The 17109-nt window shown below is 42.9% G+C and overlaps 1 protein-coding gene across 1 annotated transcript in view; it reads right to left on the bottom strand.

The window, feature by feature from the left end:
- The window catches only part of LOC121162019 (histone-arginine methyltransferase CARM1-like), a 129707-nt gene that overhangs the window by 28216 nt on the left and 84382 nt on the right, over positions 1-17109 (bottom strand). Inside the window, exons 7-9 of the mRNA XM_040988758.1 lie at positions 10464-10554; positions 2891-2972; positions 1688-1773 (exon numbers count right to left, since the gene is read on the bottom strand). Coding sequence (XP_040844692.1) covers positions 1688-1773; positions 2891-2972; positions 10464-10554 — 259 coding nt within the window. The remainder of the gene's footprint in view (positions 1-1687; positions 1774-2890; positions 2973-10463; positions 10555-17109) is intronic.

Below are 17109 nucleotides of genomic sequence, written 5' to 3'. Positions count from 1 at the left end.
CACCAACCAGAATATGTCATATGAGTTATCGTATGCCTGTCATGCATGACAATCACATGAAACTTATTGGTCTTACACTATTTGTCTTTTTCTATCCTTTGAAGTAGATGATGAGCTCTCAAAGAACAGAAACTTACATTGCTTTTTGCTCTGGAATGACCATCAACACAGCACCCGGCATGGACTGGGCTCTCGATAAACATTTGTTGAATCAACCTGCAAGTGTGCGTGTATGGCATCTCTAGGAATCCAATCTAGACACAACTTTTTAAAAAATTCTCCAGCAGCAAATAAATGCAGTGGCAATCATTTTTATCCAGAACTTTGGCAGTCGCTACAGCTGTTCACAGATGTCAGTTTTTTTTTTCACAGCTGGGGGGTAGGATAGCATTTCTCTGCCCTCTTGAGTTCTGAAATTGCCAGGTGATTTGCTCTACCAATTTATTGTGAACAAGAGGGACTTGTGCCAGCCCCAGGCAGAAACTTTAATTGCTAAGCCATTCTTCACCATCATCTATTTTTCTCCCTCAGCAGTCAGCATTTTTCCAGGCAAAGCTACTGCAGTGGCCAAATAGCTGGTCTGCAGGATGCATGGTGGAGCTAAAGCTGGTGCACAGTGGATAAATGTCACGGCAGAGCAAGTCAGCTGTGATACCATAAACCACAGAGCTTTATTTTTGTTACTGTAGACTGCTCTAACTATGTTAACTGTACCTAGGCTTTGTACATCACAACCCCAAGATGGATTTTTTTTTTGCTTTTCCAATGGCTACAATTTACAGTCTGGCTGGATGCTGCATGCATTGCCTAGGAAAAAAAATTACAAACATTTATCTTCTCAGGGAGAAAAGAGGCCACCCCAAATGCTAGTAAGAGGCCACCACAAAGGGGACTCCTATCACCCTCTAAGAAGGCAGGACCAAGTCAAGGCACAAGCTCTTGAAGAGTCTCTTCAAGTGAAAGGGCACAGGACAAGAACCAGTATTCACAAAGATCCCTCTTTGAAAATGAGTGCGCATGCACTGTGCCCCAAGCACAGTACTGCATGAAGCACTCAACAAGCCGCAGACCTTACCGCTGGCATTAATACATGCACTGGTCCGGTACATTCACACCCATGCTCTCATAGGGGTGGCATTCAGTGATCCAAAGTCTTCTAGAAGGTTCAAATCCTAGGTCTAACACCCTTAGTCTGACCTTGTGTACGTGTCATTCCACTCTGCCATACTTGCTCATCTAGAGATGACAATAGCACCATTTCACAGAACTGCTGTGACTATTAAATGAGTTATCGTACGCAGGTACTCAAAAACGGGGTAGAAAAAAAAATTAAACAAGATAAGCTTGCTTAGGTATCACTTAAAAAGCTATTCATACTTTTTCGTAATGTACGCTTTCTATTACACTCTGAAGATCGCTCTTAATAAAGGGCTCAGAACAGTGTCTGGTTAAATTAACATAAGCTTGGCTGTTACCATTATTACTAAGCTCTGTTTAAAAAATCTTAAAGGAGACATCATTGCTTGTATTTCATAATGTGTAAAATTGACACGGATATATCCCACTCAAGCACATGTCCTTTATCGAAAATCTTTCTTCTATGCAAGCAGCAAAAGTTTGAAGTTTGAGAACCAGTGACATAGGATTGAGATTTTCAAAATCAAGAGCAACACTAATGTCTACTAACCGATGTAGATCTTCCTCTTTTGCATTAAGGAAGTTGACTGTATATTTGACTGTCGAAGCCATCAAAATCTTAACATCAAACGTATCCTTGGGGAAAAAAAATAAAGAGTCGTTATCTTTGTGTTAGGATAGAGTGAACTGAAGCCAATGTGTCTTTCTTGCTATTGTAACTCAACAAGCGGCTCCTGTTTGGAAGGCGTGACCTTAGAGTAATATTAATAAAACAATTAACAGGTGTTGAGCGCTCAGCATATAATAAGCATTAGTGCTTAGTTCTCTACTGAGTATTAGCTGCTTCAGTAAGTGCAATCATTCTTCAAATGCCTCTAACAACACGTTGGGGGTGAAGATTAACATCTTGTCTACGTTTTTTTTTTTGGAAGAGGTTCTCTCTGAACTTAGTAAACCCTCAGCAACAGAGGTGGCCAGTGAGCTCAGCTTGGCTGATCACCGCATTATTCCCCCCTTGGCAAACAATCGTTGATTGGCAGGGTGATGTGCTATCCAAAGTTGCTACACTGCTTACAGAATTGTTATCTGACATCTTAAGGAACTGCAGTCTTCATGTGGGAATCAAAATTGGGGGAGTCATAGAGTGGAGCCTGCTACCATGAGGGGAGATGCCACCTGAGAATTGAGTTAAATCAGAAGTGATATATACAATGATGATAGGGTTATACCCTGACAACGTTGTCTCAGCTCCTACGATGGGTCTCTGAAGGTTCATTTCTAGGTCTGTAATATTTTGAGGGCAAGTCATTTTAGTCTAAGCCAGTTCAGGTTGAGTTACCTTTCACTCACCAACTGGAAGGCGTTCAGATAGCATCAGCTTAAAGGTTAGGCAGATAGATGGGGCCATAATTGAAATCTAAATTTGGGTAACAGTCAATGTTATGTTCTATGCTATTATTCAACACTTTCTCTTCTGTTAACGCCTTGAGCCACAACCAACATGAGAATATGAGGGTTTAAGGTTGGAAGTCAGAGTGATAGGGTATTATTGAAATTTAATCAGAAAATCTTGCTTTCAACAGTGCACACTTTCTGAAAAATTTTTTTTAATTGATTGGGAGGGCATAGCTTGAAGACATTAAAATCCGTTTTTCTAAGAAATTCTCATGTTCTGTGGTGGCAAGGCATGGAGCCTGGCAACATGGTGCATGCCAGGGGCACAGGAAGAAGAGCTGTAAGAAATGGCACTTACTATTATAGGTTGTCTGAAGTATTCGTCCACTGCTGCACCCTGGAGACTGGACAGGTTGATCCCGTAGAAGCATTTTTGGTACCTATAATGGGTAGGGCAAAGAATCATTCTATAGTTTGTCCCTTGATTGAGTCTCTGAGCCTCTACTGCTGTGAAAAGCTTCAGGGCTGTTTCCTGGGTCCTACAGCAAACAGTGGGACATGGGAAGGGTATTTGGGTTACAGTGAGTGGGAGGCTGTACATCTGGCTTTTATGTCTGAGATGGAAAGACTTCGGCATTTATTAGGTATCTGAAGGAACTACCAAGATACTTCAAAAATGTTCATGGAAAATGAAAATAGGTAAGGGCTTCTATTTTTTTGGTACCAAAACACACACGTTTCAATTCCACTTTCTCACAACATGTTTGTTTTTCCACAAAATAAACATCTTCCGGTTCCACTTTCTCACAAAAAGGCATGGAAGACATTCTTGTACGTCTTGTCTAGCCTGTGAATCTGGTGGAGATTGAGGCCATCAGTCCCACCCCCAGTACCCACCAACTTACAGGAGAGATAGCATACCAAAGCAAGAAAAACCGAGTGCTCATGAGATCATCTTTGGTGCACAGTCTGATGAGATGATCAGGCACAATCAAGCTCTAGGTCAGGTATGAATGCCTATACTGTCCTCACAGGCATGGTGAAGGAAGACAAGCCTGACCTTAAGTCAGCAGCCAGTGAAACTCAACAGCGAGTGAACCTCAGCCTGCTGAACTATTGGGAAAACTTTGTCTCCAAGGCACGGACTGTTGGCCACCTGTGTGCCTTTGATTGCTCTGCTATTTTTCTAGAACATACCTGGCCCCCTTTTGCCCTGTTATTTCCTATCTAAACACTCAGCTCAAATATTTCCCTTTGAGATCCTCAAGCTTTGTGTTCCAATTTAACATTTAAATTTAACTCCCTTAAAAGCAGGTTTTAAAAAAAAAGCAATGAATGTGGAGTCCAGAAGAGTATCAGGGCTAAAATTTTCTACCAATATTTGTTTAATGATTGAATGTACCCATGAACAAACTGGAGAACTTTGCATCCAACGTGGTTTTATCTTCGTAAGAAAAATGGGCAAATGGAAGATAATTTGCCCAAGTTTCTTCAGCTTTACTATTTGTTTCTTAATCTTATCCTTTTCCAAAAGGCCAGAGCCAAGATAGCCCGGAAAGCTGGATCCTGTGCATGATGGTATAGATACTAAAAGTAAGATCTGTGTTAATTCCAGGAAAATGTTTGAAACCACAAACTTAACTGATCCTTCCAGAATTCACAGTGAAGAATGTCCTTAGGCAATTGGCCAAGTTCACAAAAATGTACTAAGGTGCAGGGAATAGGAAGGGGTTAGGGGAGAATGAGCAAGGAGGCAAAGAAGAAGAGAGCTATAGGCAGGGAGAGCCTGAGATGGGAAGGGACAGAAAAATTTTGGGGTTGCCCCAAAAGTCTTTTCCAATCTATTGGGAAGCTTTCATCACATGTTGATGCCTGGACTCAATCTTGAGTGTAGTAGTCCCATAGTGTCTGTATATACTCAATAGGTGACTCCACTGTGCAAACAGGATTGAGCATCACCATGTTAACTGTTGCAGAATACTCAGCAAGTAGGTGGAGGAGAAAATCCCAGGGCACAGATAACCTTCTACTTGGAGGTGAGCTGGACACTGCGATCTTCACTGACCACAACCTCAACCCTCAGAAGGAGTGCTTTTGTCTTAACTTGGCTTTCCCTGTCGGGTGCCAATTAAAACCCAGCAGTTACAAGTAGCATGGTGCAAATGGGCACCATTCCTTGGGCAGACACAAGAGCTGTGGGTAAAGATTACACTCCCTAGGTTTTAAAAATTTCTGGTTACAGGATATTTCTTATTGGTTAGATTTAGAAATCTCAAATACTATAAAATGCCTTATAAAATATTTAATGCAAGTAGGAACTGGCATCTCTCTAAATCTCCTAAGATACATTTTTTAGGTAGGAGGAATGGAGAAATCCATTTTTTTTTTTTTTTTTGAGAAGGGGCTGTGAGAACACGTTTCCATCCACTCGCCCACTCCCCAGATGCCACCAAAGGTTGGGGCAGGGAATTCTGTGCTGGTTTTCTATAATGGTGGCAGAGACCCCAGTTAAAAATTGTACCACCACTACTTCCAAGATGTACAGTATTAGGAAGCTGTGTCAGGATCCTGAGCAAGGCGTCAAGGCCAGGTAGTCTGATACGGGATACATGCTTGACAATGAACATTTTATTAACTAGGACAAATGCCTGCCACAAGCTTAGAAAGCTGAGCTTTCTACTTGTGAATTTGGGTTCATCCCTATTATTTTCATCATATGTGAGTTTGTCTAGCCTAACCTACAGCCTCCTGATAAGCACATAAGCGAAACAGTCTGTGTTTCATTTCCTTCTGTTCATATTCCCACTCGCTGTCATTCATCATGTGGGATACTCTGCCTAGTCCCACTGCCCCCAGCACCATCTTACATGGCAGACCTGGAAAGCTGCTCCCACGCACTTCCACGCACAGAGGAGAGAGCAGCTCATGGTCGCACACTCGACTATTTTGGATATGTGTGGGATCGTGGAGAATCTGTCCTTTTATGATTGGCTTGCTTTATTTAGCACAACGTCCTCAGTATTCACCTCTGTTGTCACACACTACAGAACTTCTTCTTTCCAAACACAGAATAGATTATCAACCCAACTGATTTCTTCTGTGTCTATTCACCTGCTATTGGACGTGTAGGCTTTTTCCACATCTTGGCTATTACGATTACAGCTATACTGAATGTAAGTGATGGTAATATCATTTATAGACACTGATTTCCATGGCTTCGGATAAATGCCAAGAAACAGGATTGCTGAATTATGGGGCTGCTCTGTTTTTACTTCTTGGAACACCACCCATATCATTTCCCATAACCACTCACTCATTTTTCAATCTCTCCGATTTCTGTACATCCCCTCCAACACTTGTTGCCTTTTTTTTTTAAATAATAGACACCCTGAAAAGTATGTGGCAGATTCTGCCTATGATTCTTATTTCACACAATTTTCTACACCAGCAGGCAGACACAGCGCTGTGTACAGTGTCATCGGTGAAAAGATGCCTGCTTATTGTGTTTCTGCTCTTGTTGGTTTGCAAACCAGCAAAATAGTGAAGAACATATTTTTCATGTGTTATGAGGAATTTTTTGTATCTGTAAACATATGAGTTTTTCCAACAAAACAGAGAGGAGTACAATGGGTTCTTTAAAAAGGAAAATAGATTTAGATGTCTTCCTTTATAAAAGGTAGGAAAGAAAAAGTCTGATTCAGTCAAAGAATCTATGGAGCATGCACAGTCACATATAACTAGAAGTATTGATGATTAGCCTAAGAATTAGACCCACTGGATCCACATCAAAGGGAAGGATACATCAGTTCTAATGATGAGTTCTCTTGTCTGCTTTATAGTAGATGAGCTATAGTTATCATGGAACCATCAGGTTTTCCTCTGGGAGACAACTATTCCCAATATACAATTCTAGGGGGTGAATACTGTCCTTACTGTTTGGGCATGTAGTTCAGTTGTAACCAATCAGGACAAGGGTTTGCACTGGACTGCATGCTAAGCTTCTGACTCAGCAACGGTCAAGCCTACTATTACTTCTGTTCAAATGTGGCAAAGCAGATGCAGACACAAAACTATGAGCCCATCCAGCTATACTTGCCAGAAACTACATTGCTGTGGGAAGCTTAAAAAAAATCTAAGAATGGAGCCAATCTGAGATGGAAAGCCCAGGATCCAGCTGCTTATACCTTTGAATCCATTTGTATCTGAGAAGACAAATCTACTCGTAGATTGTTCAAATACCTCAGTTACAAATGCTCTTTGTGGCAAGCAACATTTTCACCTAGCCTCTGTGTATTTTGATAGGCAGAGTAGGAGTGGGAGGAAGAGAGAGAGAGAGAGAGAGAGAGAGAGAGAGAGAGAGAGATCGAGAGAGAGAGAGAGAGAGAGAGAGATCTCCACTCACTGGTTTGCCCCCAAATGGCTGCAGCAGCTATCAAAGGCCCAAGTACTTGAGCCATCTTCTGTGGGCTCATTGGCAGGGAGCTGGATTAGAACTGGAGTAGCCAGGAGTCAAACTGACCCTATGATATGGAACATTAGGTTCACAGGCAGAGATGTAAGCCACTGTGTCTTAATGCTTGTCCCTGCATTTGTGCTCTATAACTGTAATATGTAATGATTTATAAAGAAATTTGAGAATAATTGGTTGACTAATTGGTTGAATCTCTGAATTGATCCTAGGCATATATTTTTCTTGATATGAGAATTTTGTTTTTATGGGATATGATATAAAATCCCTGAGCCAATTAGTTTCACTAATACTACTAGTGGTGCCTATCATATTAAAGAAATTTTATGGCTAGGAATGGTCATTGTTTATATCTCAACCTTATTTTCTGGAATCATATGTAGTGAATGTCCAGAATTGTTGCAGTAAAGAAAAAGTAGAGAGAGAACATGAGCGAGACCAAGAGGGAAAGAGCAGGGAAATAACTACAGCAACCAGTCATTTCTAGTAAGAGCCTTGTAACTGGTGATTTGGAAAGGATAAAGTTACCTGCTTATCATACTCTGCACACTAAGGTGGATTTCAGAATTAAATCAAACTTTTAAATAACATAAAATGGATAAATTGACAAAATGAAAGCATAAGGAAGTTAATAGGAAATCAATATCAGATTCAAGGTAAGAAAGCTATTTTCTCAGAAGGCACAGGTAAGTATGAAGTGACACTCAGTAAGATTCACTTATAATACCCCTAGACTTGACATCATATTATCTTAATATTAGAGCAAACATATGATATCTGACCTTTTGGGATTGGCTCATTTCCCTTAGCATAATGGTTTCACACTTACATATGCCTTCTATAATAAGAACTTGTGATGTAATTCGTTAACCAACGATCCGTAAGAGGCTGACTGTTTATGATCAGCTGAGATGGTCAATGTCTCATCATTGTCATTGGTACTGCCCATAAATAATGAATATCTAATTGTACCTTAATTAGGGCCCTAGGATACACTGTAGGATGCAAGAATGAACTTACAATGAAATGACAGGCTGGAGTCTTAAATTAGTCAAACATTTTTATCTAGGGCCAGCTACATGATAGATAATTGATTTAGGCTTTGGGACACATCAGTGAAAACTGGTAGAATTTTTATCTTTGGGTGCTTACATTCTATCAGGACGGACACAAGTGGCAGATTATCACAAAGCAACACATGTAGGTTCCAGGAGGCAGTGATACTGGAGGAAAAACAGAATAGAAAAACAGAGTTGGGAATGATACAGCTGCAATTTTAAACAAACTTGGTGTCACTAAGAAGGTTGCGTTTGATCACACCTTTATGAAGATATTAACCATGTGAGCACAGGGGATAAAGTATTCCATATAAGATGATCAGTGTACACGAAGGCCTGAAAATGGAGCCTGCCTGAAGGCTCTATGCCTCAGCAAGGAAGTCTATGTGGCTGGTAACAGGAAATGGAGTTGCCAACTCTGACAGGGTGGAATCTATCGTGAGGCTTTGGGTATGGAGAACATATACAGGATAGGAAGCCATGAAGTATTCCCTCCGGAAGACAGTGGTATTGAGATCGAAGCAGGAGAGTGAATACTGTGGGAATTTTTAGATTCTGGGTGTGTTTTGAAAGTAGATCCAACATAATTTCTTCAGTGGTTTGAGTATGGCAACTAAAGCAAAAAAGACTTTCAAAATAGTCAACCCAATGGATTAGGAGGGTAAGAGTTGTCATCAAGTGAAATGGGAGAAGAGTGAATAAAGCATTTTGTGAGAATGAGGGGCTTAGGCACTGAGGATGGACACAGTCATTGTTTGCAAGGGGAGAAACACAGGAGGAAGTTGATTATGAAGATACAGAGTTCAGAGGACACTTGGCCATCGATAACAAATACGTAGAATTGGAAGCTATGGGAAGGGGTGTAGGGAGTAACTCGAATTGCCAAGAGACGTAAAACTATGCGGTCTGGGACATCTCAACATCAGGAGCTTAAGGGGACAAGCAATAATGCAAGGAGGGCTGGTTCGTAAAGTGATCACTAAGGCAGAAAAATGAGGGTGGGGTGGGGAACTGTTTCACGTAACCTTAGGTGAAGAAGTGAAAATTGATCAATAGTCAAGCAATGTGCAGAAATTTTGGCATGGGTGACCAGAAAAGTAGCCACAGAGGAGACTGGACTTTTGGTTTTTATTTTCCTTTTTTAGTGGAATAGAGAGAGACATGTTTACAGCAAACAATTCATGGAAACCTGTCCTTTCCTCTGCAATCAATATTCTCATGGTAGTAGTGGATTGTACAGCTGGGAGGTCACCTCTAATTCGTTGGTCTGTCCTACACACATCTTCTAATTCTTTCATCCCTCAGGAGGCTACATTTGCAATATAAACATTCAAGGTCAGTCTAACCATCAGAAGGAATGCCCTTTATCCTTCCCTACCATCCTACCCAACATACTTGCGAGTATATTCCATAAAACCATTCATCCCCATGCGGAACTCTGTGACTCAAAAATCGTAACACTTACAATTTGAGCCAGAGTGAATCACGATTGAATTCAGGAACCATGATTAAGTTGTGGTAGGAAAGTTTATTTTGCCAGAATGAAAACAGAAATATCTTAGCCATCCTATCCTATTTATTCCTCCAAGAATATTGTAATCCAGGAAACCAAAGCACCTTCTTGGTGCTGTGTTTTCACTAAGATTGTCAAGAACAAACACAAAAACAATCTTAGTGAAACTCTGGGTTGGAGGGTTGCTTACATGTTAAATTTTAGCACTCCAACCCACCTGCAACCTACTCGTTCTTGATCAGTATTAACTGTCTCTCTCTTTGCTTTCCTTCCATCCAGAAACCCAACATCACCATTCTCTTTTCTTCCCTCTCCTTACAAAAACCAGTGCTCAGAAAATATTCTTCAGAAGGAATGACAGTTTACAACTGGCAAGAGTTTTTGCATTAGTTCATATTTACAGTGTTAAATTACACAAAACCCAAGGTCCAAGTCAAACTCCAAAAAGAACTGAAAAAATGCAGAGATTGACTCCATCAACACATTTACACTGAGGTACATCAACTTACACATTCTAGCAGAAGCCATGGCCCTGAGCCAAAGAAGCAGGTTCTGGAAGGTGGAAGCAGGAACAGCAGGCATGGGGAGGGATGCCTACCAGCAGGGGATAGCATTTTGAGTGTTTGACTTTGCTTAAGCAGTTCCCAGATTTGTCCCTGGCTCAGGAATACTTACCCTCAGTGTGGAGAAAAGAGCAAGCAATTTTATCCACTATCCTCCCCATCCGAAACAAACAACACTTGACAATGTGCAGGAACATTTGCGATTGCACACTTCCCAACCCCATCCCCTTATTATCTGATCCCAAATATCAGCGATTTTGAAAATTGGTTTATTCTGAAGACTACGGGGGTGGGGGAGAAGGAAAAGATCTTTCAAAAAAAGACATTACCAAAAGTTGGCTCTGGAGTAGTGTTCCGCGTAGAGCTGTTCGTCAGAAAAGGGAGCCAAGTGGATGTCAGCGAATGTCGGAAACATCTTTCCTAATGAGCAAGAGACAAGAGACCTGGAGTTGGATATATTACCTCCTGATTGAGGGTGTCTTCACCTGCCGAGAGAGGCTGCTGCCATTCCTTATCTCCATTTTTGTTACTATAAAACAAGCTAAACCACAATTTTGCCTATAAGCAAGCATGCAACATTCAACAAAACATGACAAGATATAGAAAAGAATTAAAAGTAACATGAGGACAAAAGTTGGTGGAGTCTTAAGGCAAAGCAATTGGGTTCTTGGAGCTGTTTTTTCAGTGACTGACATTTTACTACTAAGCATAGTATTCAGCCAGTAGAATGTTTGAAGACCACAGTTTCACAGGAGAACATACGGGGAATAAAGAGAAACAATCATAAAATGCATATTTCATTGCTATACCTTTTTTATATTATTTATTAACTGCCACATATCAGAGAAAACATTTGATATTGATCTTTTGGGGTTGGCTTATTATAATTGTTTCAGTTGCATTGATTTTGTTGCAAAGACATGAGTTCACTGAGTATTATTCCATAGTGTAGTAATATGGAATAATATGGAATAATATATACCACACTGACCCAGTCATCTGGTGACAGAGATCTGGGTTAATTTCCTGTCTTAGCTGTTGTGCAATAAACAAGGGGCTGCAGATAATTCTTTCATATGATGATTTAATTTCATTTGGGTATATTTCCAGGAGTGGGATGGTTGAGTCATACGGTAATCTGTTTTCAGGTTTCTGAGGGCTATCATCCAAGTTGATGACATGAACTTACATTTCTCATCAACAGTGGATTTGGGTACCTTTTCCTTCACATACTCATGAGCATTTTTTTGTTTTTGTCTGTTGGCCATTTGAATTTTATCCTGTGAAAAAAACTCACATGCCCTTTGCCCACTTCTTAACCCAAGTGTTTGTTACATGGTTGTTGAGCTTCTTCAGCTCTTTACCAATCCCGGATAGTAATCTTTTAATAGTTGCATAGCATGCAAATATTTCTCTCATTCTCATGAGGGTTTCCTTTGCAGTGCAAAAGCTTCTGAGGTTGATGTAACTTGTTCGTCCACTTTTCTTTTATCCCCTATGTTTCTAGGGTCTCTGCTAGAAGTTTTTCCTATGCCAGTATTCTGTAATTTCCAATGCTTTCCTCTAGTAATTTGATGGGATCAGATAATACTGTTAGAGTCTTAAGAGTTTATTTTTGTATACAGTGTAGGGTAGGGGTCATGTTCCATAATTCTGCATACACAGCTCCAATTTTCTTAGCACTATTTGCTGAACAGATTGTCCTTCCTCTGAAAATTGATTTTATCTTGTTTATCAAGAACTAGTTGGTTGTAGATGTGTGGATTGATTTCTGGGATTTCACTTGAACTTAGCCCACAGGCCTACACTGATCATTTATGGGATTTCTATTATCTTCCATAGTCTACACGTCTATTTTTGTTGCAGCAGCAAGCTGCTTTCATTGTAAGCGTTTTATAGTGTATATGGAATTCTGCTGCTATGACGCCTCCAGCGTTCCCATGTTTCTAAATGGATTTTTAAATTATTATTTTGATAATCTTTACATGGCTGATTAGGGCACAAAGGCTCAAAGGGCTACAGGAAAGTGGGTAACACCATTGTTTTCACATTCTCTCTCTCTTTTTTTCTGTATCTGGCATAAGAGGGAAGATAAAGGAAGAAGCCCCACCCAGCCTCCCACCCATCCCAGGTCCCCAATGTGCTGCATGCTCTGAGGGCACTGCTCAAGTGGTTTTGATAGTTCAACAGTTCTGAATTGCTGCCAATCTTGTGATTCCAAGCACAATGAAATCTCTCCAGAATCCACTGGCTGACATAGTTCACCTTAGAGTCTCTATTTGCCCAGATTTTCACTGCCAACACATGGCTGGGGTAGATGACATATGTTCTGTCCTCCGTCCTCTGTTGTGGTACCAGGTGTCCTCTGCAGGTTCTGATGGACTGGCATATCCTCCATGGGCACCTGGATATGCTGTGCACACCTCTGAGCATCTGAGGTGGCTCAGCTTTGACACATGCACAACATGATCAGACCGTGGAACCTGCACTTCTCTTCATGGTTGGTGTTCTGAGATCAGTTGGAGGGATCCCCAAAGAAGCTTCATCTGAGGTGATCCTAGACCTGATTCTTATGTGTGAATGCCAATACAGAGTTTGGCTAATTGTTGTCCCAATCAGGTTATGCATATGCTGGTGGTTGCAACTGCTGAGTCAGTTTTACATGAACAAATGGGTGTTGCAGTCCAGGCGGATCTTGCCCAACAAACACTCAGCCCTTACACAGTTAGGAGCTGCATCCTAGTTGGAGCAACCTGTAATAACCCACACCAGGCCCGTACCTTGCCTTGGTTCCCATGATTGCCAGTATGTATGGCAGATTGGTCCAGTCTGTCCCATACATCCCATTCAGCTCTTATACATGTCAATGGGCATTGAAGCCTAGTTCACCCCAATCAGTCCCACTATCCAGCTCACACACATACTGGTGGGTGCCATTCTGTCTAGCCATGCCTGCCCCAGTCCTGGTTCTCATGCTCTCTAGTGGGAGTGATAACCCAAGATGCTGGTATCCACTATTTCTCTACTGGGCCCACTCCTACTCCCAGATCTTGCACTCTCCAGGTGGTACTGCAGTTTAACTTGACAGAACTAGCCCCTAGTGCCAGCACCTGCCAGCTGATTCTGTGAGAAAGCCCAACCAACCCTCACTCACTCTGATTTATGCTTGCCCCAGTAGGAAGAGTCAGCCCAGCTTGACTTCTCCCTGATCTAGCTTACATGAGGCCCACATATGTTGTTGTCAGGCTTGGTCTGGTCTACCCCACCCCAACTCACGTTTTCCAGTTGGAGTGGCTGTCGAGCAGGAGAGCCCTCCACATTTCTCCTAACAGCTTTGCCCTGTACCCCTGGTTCTCACGTGTGCTGCTTGGGTGCTGCAGCCCAGCATGTCATGGCCTGCCTTGCCTCGGCATTTGCCTGTGGGTGCTGTAGCCTAGCCCAGCCTGGCCTACCCCCAATTTCAGCTCACACTGGTGGGTGTTACATCCTAGTCCAGCCCAGCCAGCACTCAGTCCCAGCCATAACGTGTATTGGTATGTGTTGTGATGAATCCAGCCTAAACCACACTGTATTCTGGTGCTTGGACTTGCCAGCAGATGATGTGAACTGGTTCAACCTGGTCCGTACCCGATCTGCGCCAAATATATGCCAGTGGGTACCATTCCCTGGCCTTGTCTGAGCTGCTCCCTATTGTGGTTCTTGTGCTCACCTGCAGGAACTGTGTCCTGACAGAGCAGTTTCCCAAACTCCTCCATCAGAACCTCTCCCAATGTCAGATCTCACACTCACCAGTGGGTCCACGGGCCAGCCCTTAGTCTACATCCTGTCCTCGTAGGAACAGTGGCCTTTCTTGACTGACCTTCAGCCCATTCCCAATCTTACTGTTGGATGTTGCAGCCCAGCCAAGGCTGCCCACACTCAGATACCACTCACGCACGGTTCAGCCTGGGGAAGAGACTTAGCCTGTCCTACACCTATCCTGGTCCTCCAGATCACCAGTTGGTGCTAGAGTCTAGTCCAGTTTGGTGCATGCAGTCCCAGTCCAAACTTGTGCAGAGGGACATTGCAGTCATATTTAGACCAGAACACATCTCCCACTCTGGTCCCCACACTCACAAGTGGGAACCTCAATCCAGACAGGGTGTGCCTTTATTTCCCCAACCAGGCCTGTTCCCAGATATAGACTGCTCAAATGGTCACTCCGACCCAGTTTGGCATAGCTCTCACCTTTCTTGATCTTTGCCTTAGATGCTGTAGCCTGGCCTGACCTGGCCTGCCCCATCCCCATTCTTACTAGCGGGTGATGGAACCTAGCCCTGCTTAGTCTATTCCCATCCCTGGCTTATGCAAACCAGCAGGTGTGATAGCCTGTTTGGCATGACCTGTGCTCCTGCCTGATATCTGTTCTTGCTTATGAGCTAAGGTTTGCTCAGCCCTACCTGATCTGTCCCATTCCATAACCAATCCACCTGTTAGCCAACAGTTGGAGCTACTTCGCTCAGCTTGTCTGACCCCCAGGCCTGGACCTTGTGATCATTGAGAATTATGACCAACTAGGGGAGTCTGACCCACTAGGGGAGCTTCCCAAGTTCCCCCACTTGACCCACTCCCAGACCTGGATCTCAGATGCCAGTGGGTGTTAGGCCAGTGCCCGGCATAGTCTGCCCTTCCATCTTTGCCTTATGAGCTGATGAACATTGCAGCTTGGCACACCCTATCCCATACCCTGTTTTAGAATGCACTTGTGGGTGCTGCAGCCTGGACCTGCCCAGACTTTTATCAGTCCCTGTACCTGTGAGTGATGGCAGGTTCCATGGTCACTCCTAGCTCAGCCCATCTCCACCCCAACTCTTGAGCTAACCAACAGGACTTGTATTTCTACAGCGTTTGGCCCCCCCCCCCCCCCCCCCCCGCAAAGAATCTATCCCAGACCTGGTTCTCTTACATTCTGGTTAGTCCATGGCCCTATCTAATGTGACCTGACCCCTGTTCTGTACTAGGATCTAGTCCTGCTAGACAGGCCCCAGCCCTAGCTTTCACATGGACTTGTATGTGGCGGTGAGCATTGTTCGGTGGTAACAAGTCCTACACAGGACTCACCTGTAGGCTGGTGTGTCAGTCTGACCCATACAGATCATCCAGCCAGCCCCTTGCAAACCACCAGGACTCAGTCCCCTCACTGATATTCAAGTAAAGTGACCCTGTCATTGGGAGTCCCTCAGGATTGATTCCTTCCCAACAAGCACAGTGGCCTCATTCATGGACATACCTAGCAGCAATTAAACATCCCCAAGACCACAGAACTTGCCGCCGGGTGGCCAACGGTCTGGGCCTGATGCCAAAGCCAAATAATCACTTTTTGTAAATCAAAAGAAGCACCTCTTCATGGCCAAACGAGTCAATTCATGGCCTATCTAGACCTCCTGATACCAGTATTCATAGATGCTTCTGCAGAGCTATAATGTGTTTCATTATAGAATGCTGTCTTGGATCTGCCAGGACATTCAGTAATACACAGTTTAAACTCACATTCACCAGCTCAAGTTCTGCAGACCCTGCATTCTGAAACAGGGTTTGGATAAGGCACTAAGGACAAGCATAAACATCTAGAAGCAATGGGGGTGAGGGGACAACATCAAGAAAGGTAGAAACTTCTAGGGAGGGGAGCTAGGCTCTTGAGCAGAAGGTAAAGTGAGTATTGTAATAGTTTTATGCAGAAAATTGATGGGAAATAACAGAGGAGACAGCAAGCAGAAGGCAGCCGCCTTTGGGGAGCGACCTGAGGGCAGGGAGAAGTGCGACAGAGAGCTATCGCTTTGCAGTAGAGGCCCTTTTTGTTGTCATTCTGTGTTTCAAACCATATCCTATTTGGGTGGAAAATAAAAATAATTAGAAAAAAAATCAACCACTCTTCCCGCAGGAACACACAGGTTAGAAAACCAATAAAATCGGTGTTCATTTCCACACGGCCACTTGAAGATGCACAACGCAGTATAATTTTTTTTGTCTATTTCAAATGCCCAGATATTATGTCTAAAAATTTCACTTAAGAGGGGGCTCAATGGATGCATGTTAATGATCTGTGCTTACAAATCTCATCACGCCTAAACGTCTGGAAAAATCCAGGGCAGGGGGAAAAATAATCTGAGCATTCTACCTGGGGACATTGGGGAAGAATTCTAAACGCCTTTCTGACTTAACTGTAATCTCCCACAGCTCAACTTGGTCGTCTGGATATAAGAATTCCAGGATGCTCCTTTACTCTTTTTTTTTTTTTAATTTATTTTCATCTCCTTGAAAGGTAGGTGCAAGAAGAACAGAGGTCAAGCTCTTCCATCCACTGGCTCATTTCCCCAATGTTAGCCACAATCAGGGCTGGGGCAGTGGCCACGAGGACCCTGGGGCCTCTCTCTTGAGGTCTCCCAGATGGAGTCCCAAGCACTTTGGGTATAAATCTGCTGCCTTCCAGGGTGTGTGTAGGCAAGAAGCTGGATCAAGTAAGTGGACCAGGCAGGAATTGAACTTACACTCCCACATGGGATGTGGCATCACAATGCTGACTTAATCCACTGAGCCTCAACACTTAGTCCCTCCTGAGCTGTTATGGTAGGACTGCTCATGATTTCCTTGCCATGCAGTCCTCAAAAAGGTTCAGAGGGACTGTGTTTTATGAAGTAACAATGCACACATTTCAGCATTTCTTGCGCCAAAGTAACTTAGATTTGAATTCCATTTTCCATGGACTTTAAAAAAAAAGTCACCTCATTCTTTGTCTGAGCTTATTCATTTATGTTTATGGCAGGTTTTGTTTACACTGTCCATTTCTGAACTCACAGAGTTGCACATGTGCAGGAAATTATACATGATCTTCTGCTTGTGCCCACAGCGTGGACCTTGGTTTGCAGAGGTGGCACCAACTGTTCACTGTTTATCTTCACTGAGTAGCAGGATACGGAGTCACGACATTGGAACTTT

Source organism: Ochotona curzoniae, unplaced genomic scaffold (genome assembly GCF_017591425.1).
Source record: "Ochotona curzoniae isolate NIBS_2020 unplaced genomic scaffold, NIBS_Ocur_1.0 contig_50, whole genome shotgun sequence".
In the NCBI taxonomy this organism is placed as follows: domain Eukaryota; kingdom Metazoa; phylum Chordata; class Mammalia; order Lagomorpha; family Ochotonidae; genus Ochotona; species Ochotona curzoniae.
Note: the sequence above shows the minus strand (reverse complement) of the source record. Positions and strands in the feature narration are given on the sequence as shown.